Below are 13574 nucleotides of genomic sequence, written 5' to 3'. Positions count from 1 at the left end.
AAGTTGCTCAGTATAATAATACAAAGTATAGTGCCGTAGATTGGCCCAAATTACCATACTAGATATGTACAAAACCATGACCTACATAACCACCACAACGTCTCAAGTAATACAGCTTTTATGATAAATACCACAAAGGCATTTACAAAGCAGACATAGAGACCTTAAAACGGACCAAGCGTAAGACATTGATGAAATCCCCGACAAGAGATCCAAAATACAAGGCATGTAATGAACGGAGATGTCAATCACACCAACATTATTGGAGTAGACTGTATCGTGCCACAACATTGAAGTGATACACTTAAATAAGTTGGGAATTACGGTGAGAAACATACATATAATGCGGCGAGAGATCGAAAATAAGCAAAAACCCAAGCAAAGGGTGAAATAATATGATTATACCTTCAAGGCATACTGTTCAGCCAAACATTAACCAAAGAGCAACCGTAAAGGCAGTATAAAAAGGACACGGAATTGATCAAGTTAAAGCAGACATAGAGTCACAAACTTACCAAATAAAATAGAATTAAAGAATTATAGATTCTACCCAAATCTCCAGCATAAGATCATTTGTATCTATTATAAATACTGTAATATAGTAAGAAGGCCTGCATTTATGTTTGTGGACTCCATTTTTGCTTCAGTCATAAGTTTAAAGAAGAAAATGTTATTAAGAGACTTAAAATTAAGGAAGTAGAAAAGCCAAAGGTACGAGAGGGGACACTATTGCCATTTTGTGACTATATAACAAACTGTCAAGTGTAAGATTGTCATTACAGAAAGAAAGCAAAGACTTCATGACATTAATTAAACATATGTCAAACTGTAGATAAATATAGTCAGAGAAGCAAAAGCATATCAACTTATCTGCACTATGTTAAAACAAAACCAAACCCTATGGCTCAACAGCCCCGAAGGGTCAGCGCCTACCAAGTGATCGCTGCTCAGCCCGAAGGCCTGCAGATTACAAGGTGTCGTGTGGTTGGCCGTTATTCTTGGCTTTCTAGACTGGGGCTGCTACGTCACCATCAGATAGCTCCTCAACTGAAATCACGCTGGCTGAGTGGACCTCGATCCAGCCCTCAGATCTAGGTAAAAATCCCTAATCTAGCCGGGAATCGAACCTGGGGCCTCCGGGTAAGAGGCAGGCACGCTACTCTCTGCACGGCTTTAGCCTCTTTTAACTCATTGCGGACCGTGGACAGCGTAAGACGTTTAAGCTTGCTCCTATGCTGCGGGCCGTGGACGGCGTAAGATGTTTAATGTTCCGCAAGAAGCAATGCTGTTTATATTCGTCATCTATGCATTCTTACACCTTAGTCAGCGTTACTGGTTGTAACAGGAAGTTGGTTGACCTTTTTGAGATAACCCTCGCGTTGAGTGGGCTCATGTTTATCTTAGCTGTTTTAACGGGAATATCTCAGCACTTCCTCTCGCATCAAGACGGTACTTGTAATTCCAATTGTAGTGTGTGTCGTTCTTACCGAGTGTAGTATAATGGCATATAAATGATTCTGAAAGTTTCTTACGGAAGATTAGTTATTAGATATTGTTCAGAATGATTATTCTGGTGATGAACTTATTCCTGAAATAGACTCAGATAGTGAAAGTGAGAGTGACGAGGAAATTCCGATTCCCGAATCCGATAGGCCTATAGAGAAAAGTGAAGTGCCTGATACATATCATCCTAGTTATTGTCCACCCGTTCCACCACTTACAGAGAATTCAGGTATAAACGTTCAAATAGAAAATAAGCAGGATATTTTGAGTAACGTGAGTATTTTCATGAATGACAAATTTTATCAGTATGTGTGTGAGCAGACGAATTTATACGCAAGTCAAGTGATAAGTGCGGTGCCCCGGCCTTTCCCAAAGAATTCAATCATGCAATCGAGGAAACCAATTAGTCCAAAATCCTGAATTAAAAATGTAGTGGCCCGAGGACCCTGTTTTTCAGACTCCGATATTTTCTAATACAATGTTCCGAATACGCTTCCTTCAACATTCTTTCATTTCTTCACTCCGGTGACAGTAATCATTATGCCGAAAGTACAGATAGGCTGTATAAAATTAGACATATTTTGAAACCTGTGACACCAAGTATCACACCCTAAATATTTACTAGAGGTAAGCACAAAGTAACATTTTTCTAACATTTATAGTTTAGGAGTAATTGTAAATTGTATTAAGTGATGCACGTCAAGAGGGCCGGGCATGAAAATGGCTGGTCCAGGCATTCAAGTGTGTGTTAAATAATCTTGCAGGGATTTCCTCCTAAGTGCATACTTGTATGTATGCATGGGAGAAAGTACTTAAGTTTTTCCATATATATATATAAAATAACCTGTCCTGACTGACTGATTGATTCATCATCGCCGAGCCAAAATTACTGGACATAACGAAATTAAATTTTGGGGATACATTCATATTACAATGTAAGTGCTCACTAAGGGAGGATTTTTTGATATTCCATCACTAAGGGGGTGAATTTTTAAAATGAGCGTATCTAACTTATATCTCGAAAACTGAACAGTTTAAAGACATGAAAATGGTATTTGGAATCTCCTTTAAAAATAAAGAAACATATTATTTTGTTTCCAGAAAATCCTGTTATCGGAGATCAAAAAAGGTGAAAAAGGAGTTTAATACCTTTCATGTGGATACTTATATCTCAAAAACTGAAGACGTTACAGTCATGAAAATTGGTATTTGGAATCTCCTTTAAAAATAAACATATTTTCCGTTTTTGGAAAATCTGCTTACGGGGTGGTGAACAGGAGTGACAAAGGGGGTGAATTATTAAAATGAGTATATCTCAAAAACGTAACTTGTTACAGACATAAAAATTGTAATTTAGAATCTCCTGTAAAAGTAAAGGAACATGCTTAATTTTTTTTCTGAAAATCCACCTAAGGGGAAGTGTTAAAGGGAGTAAAGTTTTAAAATGAGCATTTATACCGTATATACTGTAGAAGTCCGTTATAGCGAGTATAGCATATAACGAGAACTCCGTTATAGCGATGACTTTTTCTGTCCCTTCAAAATTCCTATATTAAATCGTGTATCGTCCTTCGGTTACAGAACCCTCTCACTGGCGCATTCGTTATTACGAGCGATTAAGCGCGCGCGATTTTTTCCGTTACCGATATTTATGCACCCCACCGATGATATTGTATGCGATCGATTGCCTTTGGCATCGTTTCCGCGCTATGTGCACTAGCGATTTTTCTCGTCGACATTCAAAGGCGATGTCGAGGTCGATTAGTAATAGCCGTCGACAGCTGTTCCGTAAAGAAAATTCGAAACGAAAGAGAACATATTTTCGTAATAAGTGCATAAATAACTTGTCCGATAACGGTTGTTAACTCGTTAAAAATTAAGGCCGACTAAACGACCGCTTAATTTTGAGGCTAAATACTGCAATTAAATAAGAATGGGATACACCTCGAGATATGGCAGAGTGCTTAATTGATTTCAGAGCTTAGTTTATATTTTGTCGCGTCTGGTTAAATTACGGAAAGGCTATTATGAAAATTTATAGCAGCAGTTGTTAACTCGTTAAAAATAATGACTGAAGTAAACGATATCTAAATTTTAATGTTATATACGGAAATCAAGTAAGAATGCGGTACACCTCAAGACATGGAAGAGTACGTCACTGATTTCAGAGGATATTTCATATCTTCTCGCGTCTACTTAAGGCTATTTACATGTAAATTTTTCGCGAGGAGGTTATTTCTCTACATGCGTTTCAAATGTTTTCATGATAGGCTACATATACGGTTAGGTTAGGTGACGCTGTTTGAAGAAGAAAGCTGAGGTGTTTGCCACAGAAATCTCTGGAGTGATGCCGTATTTCTCCTAATCCAAGACTTTTTTTTCTCAGAATCTCGTGCGAAAACTCAAGGATTGTTGCATTCGCGGGCCTCGCGGCCTAACAGTAAGTTAATGGATAGGGTACCACTGGCAACTACCGCGGTAACCACGCTGCTTCTTTTCACACGCGCACAGAACTCGTTACAATAAACGACCGCCTCTTTACTACACATCGCTAACGCTAGCCGCGACAACAATTGTACAATGCCTGTGTGTTTCTCAAATCTGCAGAATGGCATGAAAACATGCGACCCTTCGAATTCTTAGAAGAGCCATGGCTACTCAGTGGCAGTCAGAACGCGTCTATTGTACTTGACGCTTAGTAAAATTAAGGTGTATAGACAGCAGGAATATTTTCGCGATGGATAGTCGTATTGTAAAGATACGTGGAAAAGGTATTGCCGGCAAATTTTCAACGAGTTCTCTTCAGTATTATGATGCCAATGTTAAGTTAATGGTACTTAAACCCGCGGAAATAAAGAATAATTGTGCAGCCGCAAAAGGAAAAAAAGGAATACGGCTTCACGAAAATCAATGTTCGGCGTCTAAAAATAGTCTAAAAATGCGTAGGCCTACTGTACAACAAGGCATTCTTATGATTTTACAAACTTCTTTTTGAGCCTGATTTAAAGTTTTTGAAGGAAAAAGTGGGGTTCATCTTGGATTCGGAGAAATACGGTACTATATTTTTTTCAGAATGAAATAAACATAATTTCACGTAGTATCGGATTACGAAAAATAACGAACAAGTAAGCCGTATTGTGGATATCAATTGCAGAAACGCAAGTTTTAAACAAACTGATTGCCTTTTCATATCAATTTTAAAGTGCATGAAGTGTTTTCCAACTTTTATACAAAAATCGAATATCACGACAATCCGTTATAGCGAGTAATTTTTTCGCCGTTATGAATTCTCGCTATAACGGACTTCTACTGTATATCAAAACCTTAAACATGTTACAGACGTGAAAATGGGTATTTTTAATCTCTTTTAAAAATAATAGTAACAAGTGTTTGTTTTTGGAAATAACACTTCGGGGGGGGGGTGTAAAAAGGACTGAAAAAAGGGGTTGAATTATTTTTATGTGTATACTTATATCTCAAAAACTGAAGGCGTTACAGACATGAAAATTGGTATTTGGAATCTCCGTAAAAATGAAGAAACCTGTATGTGTTTGTTTTCAGAAAATCCACTTAAGGGGTGGGGTGGATGAAGAGAAGTGAACTTAGTTGAATTCTTTTTATGGGGATACTTATACATTAAATACTGAAGATGTTACAGATGTAAGAACTGGTATTTGGAATCTCCTTTAACAATAATGAAACACGTATTTTTTTGTTTTAGGAAAAATCCTCTAAAGGGGTTGAAAAAAGGTGAGAAAGACCTTCGTGAGGATACTTATATCTCAAAAACGGAAGTTGTTACAGTCATGAAAAATTTTGTTTGCAATCTCCTTTAAAAATCTTGAAACGCATATTATTTTGTTTTTGGAAAACCTACTTGGTGGGGGGGGGGGGGGGGCAGGACTGACAAAGGGGGATAATTCTTAAAATGAGTATATCTCAAAAACGGAACATGTTACAGATCTAAAAATTGGTATTTGTAATCTCTTTTAAAAATAAAGTAACACGTACTTTTTGTTTTCGGAAAAATCACTTTGGGGGGGGGGGGCGGATAAAAAGGACTTAAAGAGAGGTTGAATTATTTTTATTAGGATACTCGTATCTTAAAATCTGAATATATTACAGAAATGATAATTGGTATTTGGAATTCCTTAAAAAATAAACACGTATTTTGTTGTTGTCGTGAAATCCACGTAGAGGGGGTGTAAAAAGGACTGAAAAGTGGTTGAATTCTTTTTATGAGGATATTTATATCTCAAAAACTGAAGATTTTACAGACATGGAAATTTGTACTTGGAATCTTCCTTTAAAATGAAGAAACACGCATTTTTGTTGGTTGGTAAAAGGTGTAACAAGTATTGTTTTTTTTTTTTTTTTTTTTTTTTGGAAATAGCACTTCAGGGGGGTGGGGGAGTGTAAAAAGGACCGAATTCTTTTTATGTGGATACTTATATCTCAAAAACTGAAGATGTTACAGACATGAAAATTGGTATTTAGGATCTCCTTTAAAAATGAAGAAACCTTTGTTTGTTTTCAGAAAATCCACTTAAGGGGTTGGGATGGGTGAAGAGAAGTGAACTTAGTTGAATTCTTTTTATGGGGATACTTATACATCAAATACTGAAGATGTTACAGATGTAAGAACTGGTATTTGGAATCTCCTTTAACAATAATGAAACACGCATTTTTTTGCTTTAGGAAAAATCCTCTAAAGGGGGTGAAAAAAGGTGAGAAAGACCTTCGTGAGGATACTTATATCTCAAAAACTGAACATGTTACAGTCATGAAAAGTTTTATTTGGAATCTCCTTTAAAAATAATGAAACACGTATTTTTTTGTTTTTGGAAAACCTACCTTGGCGGGGGGGGGGGGGACAGGACTGACAAAGGGGGTTAGTTTTTAAAATGAGTATATCTCAAAAACGGAACATGTTACAGATTAAAATTTGGTATTTGTAATCTCTTTTAAAAATAAAGTAACACATACTTTTTGTTTTCGGAAAAATCACTTGGGGGGGGGGGGGGGTTGGATAAAAAGGACTGGCATGTGATGAAATAAACGTACTATAGGATTTTTGAGAAAATGTGATGATGGGGAAAAATTAACATCGGATCCTGATTCAGGATGCAAAAGTCATGCTAAAAAGCAGTACAGGATGGCGGCAATGAAACCATCGCAGGACAGTGTAATAATTCCCCCAAAACCATTTGACATACGAACTGAGGACGTATTTTACAGGCAAGAAAAAAAATAGTTGCCATGACTTATGACTCGACCTACGTATATCATCTGATGGCCATTTTTGTTGGGGGGGTGGGGGGAATCAACTTAAGGGGAGTGTAAAAGGAGTTGAATTCTTTTTCATGAGGATACAAATAAGAAGTGGTCCTAAAACAATACACCGCTAAGAGGTTTTGACTGAGGGATGAGGTACGATGACAAAAATATACGTATATATGAAACCGTTTGAATTACGAAGTTAAAATGTCAAATGATATCCTCTTCTCTTGGTCCTTGTTTGTAGCTCTCTGTGGATTGGACTACTGCTTGTAAGTTCCTTGTAGTTTGGTGTGTCTTTTAGCTTTCCTAGCCTCGAAGTAGTTTTTTGCGGGATGTTAAGGACCTGAAAGGAGATCAGTAGTAGTAGGCAAACATTCTGTGAACCCATTCATGAGGTTTTCAAACTGATCTGTATTCATTTTGCAGGAGAACCTGTCATTCTACTGATGTAGTTCTTTAAATTTGTTGATAGGTCAGACGCACGCAATACTACTGGACTAGGGATTTGCATGGTGGACTTCCGGTGTTTATCTGAACACTGTTTTTGTGAAGGAGGGCTGAGACTAGTTTTGGGCTGCCTCTGCACTGTTATCTGTTTATGGATTTCAGGGGAGGAATTACGCTCTAACATTTTCCAAGGCTGTGTTGGTGAACAGCAGATTTTATGTGAAACTAAGATACTATGTCTCGCAATTATTAAAATAATTTTCTCTGTTATCGGAAATGAGAATAAAAGACAGGTTATTCTAGACATATAAGTTAACTGTGTAATTTGTACTTATGACTTTCATTACACCAGCTTTGCTACATTTTTAATGAACACATCAACTTTGAAATAATAACTTTCATTTTAATGCCGTAGCGAAGCAGGGGTATCTTGCTAGTTAATTATATAATTGTAATATGATGCACTAACTTATGTAGACTATCAGTCTCCTATAATGTTGCTTGTTACATTATAAGTTACTTTTTTTTATTATTATAGTTTCACTATTATTACTCTCAGTTATCTAGATACATAGAACTATGGTTTAGTCTATATTGCCATACCATATTTTCTGTTTTTAATTACAGATTGAATGTTAAAAACCTCTTCTCCACTATCATCATCACAGTCATAATCATCTCAGTTATGTAATCCAACCTGTAATCAAGAACGTGGTTAATGAGAGGGCCGAGAGCCCTAACTTAGCAATATGAATGAATGATGTTTGACAAATTTCCAACTTCTTTGGCATCATTTAAGGAAAAGCTACGTAAACAATTGATAAAGAATCTGCCACCTAGACAACAGCCTTAAATGCAAATCGTGGTGATTGACTTCACTGAAAGCTGTATTTCTAACACTTGAACAGTATACATATAAGTATCCATGAAGCATGTGTATTTAGTCTGCAAATTGCCTTACTGATGAATTTTAAATAACAGTCAATGATAATAATAATAATAGGCGTGCTGAGCTTTTTTCTGTATGTATTGCATGAACTGATATATGTACTGTATTTACGTTTGTTTGGTGTTTGTTTGCCGAGTCCAGTTAGTTCTATCATAAGAAGTGGTAAAGCTTGAATGAGATATAACTTTAGTTTTAAGCGATTATGTTCCTTTTTCTCACCTCTATTAAGAACAGGAGCCTCAAATTTTTACCACATAACCTGTGATACACGCAAAATTCCAATACGGGGGTAGTCTTCCAAGAATAGCAGCCTCCGTTATATTGACATCTTTATAGAGTTTTTTAAAAAGAAAAATATCAGTATCAATGGGAAATTTATAAATACTGTTACACAGCAAAGTCCGACTCGTTGGCTGAATGGTCAGCGTACTGGCCTTCGGTTCAGAGGGTCCCGGGTTCGATTCCCGGCCGGGTCGGGGATTTTAATCGCTTCTGATTAATTCTTCTGGCTCGGGGACTGGGTGTATATGTCCGTCCCAACACTCTCCTCATCATATTCAGACAACATACTACACTACCAACCACCACAGCAACACGCAATAGTGATTACATCCCTACATAGAGGGTTGGCGTCAGGAAGGGCATCCGGCCGTAAAAACAGGGCCAAATCCACATGTGCGACGCAGTTCGCACCCGCGACCCCACAGGTGTGGGAAAAAGCGGCAGGAAAAGAAGACTGTTACACAGCAAAGTCCCTTCATAACATTGGTAAAAAATGCCTACAAATCATGGCAATATAGTGTTATTGTCTTGTACCTAGTATTTACTGAGAAAAAGGGACACACAATTAAGAAATTAAGCATTTTGGTGTTAGACCATTAGAATTCCCCTAAAGCACTCAAGCCAAGATGACCACTAGTGTAATTAAAATCTCATTTGTTCCTTGTTTTTCTCCCCAGGAAGAGTTAAGCCAGAGAGCTACACAGTTCCGAATGATTCAACGGCGCTTGTTGATAAAGTTCAAGGATAAAACACCTACTCCAATAACAAACTTAAATATCCTTCTTAAAGATACATATGAACTGATCCTAGCTACAGCAGATAAGCTGGAAGAAACTCAGAATGCATTAGCTAAAGTAAGATGTGAATTGAAATCTGTTGTGCATCTTGTCCTACTTCTGCTTGGATTGTCAACTGCTGCCACTCACCCTCACTTCCAGGACCTTGAAGCTGCTCTCTCAGCAACTGTCAATTCTGATGAGGAACAGGTGAGAAACATATCTTAACCAGAGTTGACACTTGTCCAGATATTTCTTGTTTGTTAGTATAAATTCTAGAAATCATATCATATGGCGAAGAAAGAAAACGTCTTAGATAAAGAAGAAAGGGAAACAGGGAAAACGAAAAAAAATGTTCTGCACAGCCAGACTTTGAAGTAATGCCAACAAATATGGTTACTTTGAACAATTATAACAATGATGATGAATCTAATTTTCTCCTGTTCTTTTGATTTTTTTCTCTGTTAAATAGCATTAAAAACGAGTTCCTTCACTTCACAGTTAAAATGAATTTACTTGATGATGATGGTGGTGGTGGTGGTTGTGATTGATGTTGTTTAAAGGGCCTCATACTTAAGTCATGGCTGCTGATTACATAGTTTTGAAAGAAGTGGAAAATACTGAAATATCAGAGAATATAAGCTTGTAATAACAGATAATTTACTGTTCACAGCTTGTATTCCTGTCCGTACTTTAAATTTGATTATAATCTCAGGCTGTTTCTCTTCAACATCACCGGAACAGTGAACAGAGAAGAGGGAATTTCAAGAGAAAAAGGAAGTTCTTCCTAGTCGTGCAGGCTTGGCCACGGCCAGAGCAACATGCTGCAGCACCTAGGCAGCCAGCAGCAAAGTGGGGACCTCAAGTGGACTATTCTCCCACCATAACGGGACTTTCTTTTGCATTAAAACATATCTAGCCACAGGAAGAACTTCCTATTGAAGTCCCCTCTTCTGCTAGCACAAAGGGCTGCTCTGTCTTCATGATGCATACAAACAAAACCCAGCTACCATGACATCACAATCTCAACCTTAATCAACTTGTGCTGATGCTTGTTTTTTAAAGGGGTTAACATCTAAGGTCACCGGCTCACCTTAATCAACAGTAGCATATTTAACCCTAAGAAGATACAAGTTTTAGAAATACATATACAAGTGTACCTGAGTGTTTTCAAATATTAACTGTCAAACATGACCAACAAAAACATTATTTTACCCACTATAAAGTTTTAATGACACAACACCAATGTCAAGTGCACTCAAGTGCTCATTTTATATAATACTAGCTGATGTACTCGTGCTTTGCTACGGAATTCTAAATTTTATACAGAATTCTAGGTTAGGTAGTGTAAACGTTGTGAGCAAGATTGTATTAAGTTGCATAGCTCTTAACGTTGCCCTAGAAGCACGACGGGCAAGTCACCAACATCTTTTGTTATATGAAGACTGGGTTAGGGAATTTTCATTGTAATGGTAGACCAGCTTGCCTACCGTCAGTCACAATCAGGTTGGGGAGTTTTCATTATAATGGCAGACACTCACTCTCCGTCTGCCTTCATAGATTCTCAGAAAGACTCTCTTAGTGGTTTTCCCAACTGAAATGAACATGGGTCATTACAATGACATCGGTAGGAATGGCACAATTGAAAGCAATGCCTTCATATGAAATACTCGATCAAATGAAAAACCACACATTTTCTCACTTTTAACGAACAGTACTATGCTGCCGAACTAACAATCCAAAGCTACAGAGCTGGAATGACCAAGACGCAGACATCCGTGAACAATCTTCGTCCTTTTTTCGGCAGGGGTGGGGTGTTGAAATAGTGGATAGTTCCAGGGCAAAAACTATGCCTGTTTACTTATCTGTTTCCTGGGAGTACCCGATGAGTCGGAAAATGTCAATTAACTACACTACGGGGGAAAGAACTATCTGACGTGGAGGCAATGTTTCCTCCAAGCCAGAGAAGAAACCACGTCTTCGCTGCTAATTTGGAATAAAATTAATGTGGATTTAATGAAAGTGAAGAGAAAGAAGCTTTTCCTAAGAAACGGCTCTTTCAGGGTTGAATTTTGAGTTATTTAGTGAATTGTGGTACTATAATTTGGAATAGGGCTAAATTGTAATTCCAGACCAGTTCATACTACTACTAACTGAGCCTCTGACTTAAGTGCGTACACTGCTCATTCAGAACAGCGCGTCAGAGTAGGTATCGACTAGCTGGCATACTATGATGAACCAGTGTGATACGTACCAGCAGTATCAGAAAATGTATGAACCAGAGAATTTGCATGCTAAAGAAGAAAGTTATCTAACTCCTCAGCTATTTCCTGCCAATATTCAGTTAGGCTGTTATACTCGGTACGCAGCAGTAATCCCATCTATCGGGAGTTGAATCTCAGCATAAGAGACAAAGAACATTACAACAAACAACGGTCAGTGTAATGTGATTGTTGATCTATGTTACGCGCTTTCGATATTGTAGGCCTTTACATTATTAATTGTCTTCCGGTTCTGAAATACCACTCTCATCATAGTCGGTACGGTAAAACTGAATAAAACATAAATGTTCGGAAATTATATTCTCTATAACTTTTGTTATGTAGTACTTTTCCATAGGACCAAGAACATAGGTATTTAATCATTAAATTTTAGGTGCCTTCCCCTAAACTACCATTTCACTCCGGGTGAATAACATTGTTTATAGCTTAAACTGTAGTTTCTTATTCCCCGACTCTATATACCGATTTTCATTAAATTCTGTTTACCCATTTTGTCGGGGCTCGGCGTTGATATGGACTTAGCAACAAAAATCCAAATTCATGAATATCTGTGTTATCATAGCCGGTATGGTAAAAATGCATAAGACGTAAATGATCAGAAATTTAATTCTATATAACTTTAGTTATGTAGTATTTATCGATATGACCACTAATAACGTAAATATTTGAGAATTGAATTTTAGGCTTTCCCCTAAACTACCATTTCACTCAGCGTGAATAAAATAATTTATAGCCTAGATTGTAGTGGCTCACCCCCCCCCCCCCGACTCTACATACCAATTTTTATTAAATTCTCATCAGCCGTTTTCTCGTGATGCGTGTACAGACAGACAGACAGACAGACAGACAGAAATTACGGAAAAGTAAAAACTGCATTTGCTTGTTATTGTGGACATGATCGATACAGAAATACCTTTCTTTTCAAATTCTGAGCAATGTACAGACAAAACTCTTATTTTATATATATAGATGCGTGTTCTTGTAATAGTTCATTTAATGTTATAAACCATTTTATGTAGCCTTAAAGTTTAGCCTAATGTCTTGTCTACCACTTTAATTTTAATGTTGAGGACAATATGGCTGAAGGTGCCTATTACACTGACTGACAGAGCAAATGCAACACCAAGAAGGAGTGGTCAGAACTTTATGCCAAGTGCAGGGTAGACTGACGTCACTGAGGTATGCTCATGATGTGAAATGCGCCGCTGTGCTGCGCACGTAGCGAACGATAAATGCGACACGGCGTTGGCGAATGGCCCACTTCGTACCGTGATTTCTCAGCCGACAGTCATTGTAGAACATGTTGTCGTGTGCCACAGGACACGTGTATAGCTAAGAATGCCAGGCCGCCGTCAACGGAGGCATTTCCAGCAGACAGACGACTTTACGAGGGGTATGGTGATCGGGCTGAGAAGGGTAGGTTGGTCGCTTCGTCAAATCGCAGCCGATACCCATAGGGATGTGTCCACGGTGCAGCGCCTGTGTCGAAGATGGTTGGCGCAGGGACATGTGGCACGTGCGAGGGGTCCAGGCGCAGCCCGAATGACGTCAGCACGTGAGGATCGGCGCATCCGCCGCCAAGCGGTGGCAGCCCCGCACGCCACGTCAACCGCCATTCTTCAGCATGTGCAAGACACCCTGGCTGTTCCAATATCGACCAGAACAATTTCCCGTCGATTGGTTGAAGGAGGCCTGCACTCCCGGCGTCCGCTCAGAAGACTACCATTGACTCCACAGCATAGACGTGCACGCCTGGCATGGTGCCGGGCTAGAGCGACTTGGATGAGGGAATGGCAGAACGACGTGTTCTCCGATGAGTCACGCTTCTGTTCTGTCAGTGATAGTCACCGCAGATGAATGTGGCGTCGGCGTGGAGAAAGGTCAAATCCGGCAGTAACTATGGAGCGCCCTACCGCTAGACAACGCGGCATCATGGTTTGGGGCGCTATTGCGTATGATTCCACGTCACCTCTAGTGCGTATTCAAGGCACGTTAAATGCCCACCGCTACGTGCAGCATGTGCTGCGGCCGGTGGCACTCCCGTACCTTCAGGGG

General features: G+C 38.7%; 1 protein-coding gene across 2 annotated transcripts in view; it reads left to right on the top strand.

The window, feature by feature from the left end:
* BBS9 (Bardet-Biedl syndrome 9) overlaps positions 1-13574 on the top strand; it is a 281278-nt gene that overhangs the window by 214691 nt on the left and 53013 nt on the right. Inside the window, exon 10 of one of the 2 annotated variants that reach the window (XM_067142193.2) lies at positions 9139-9447. The exons of the other annotated variant lie outside the window; for it this stretch is intronic. Within the exon in view, the coding sequence (XP_066998294.2) occupies positions 9139-9447 (309 nt within the window). The remainder of the gene's footprint in view (positions 1-9138; positions 9448-13574) is intronic. 2 annotated transcript variants of the gene reach the window in all.

Source organism: Anabrus simplex, chromosome 2 (assembly GCF_040414725.1).
Source record: "Anabrus simplex isolate iqAnaSimp1 chromosome 2, ASM4041472v1, whole genome shotgun sequence".
In the NCBI taxonomy this organism is placed as follows: Eukaryota; Metazoa; Arthropoda; class Insecta; order Orthoptera; family Tettigoniidae; genus Anabrus; species Anabrus simplex.
Note: the sequence above shows the minus strand (reverse complement) of the source record. Positions and strands in the feature narration are given on the sequence as shown.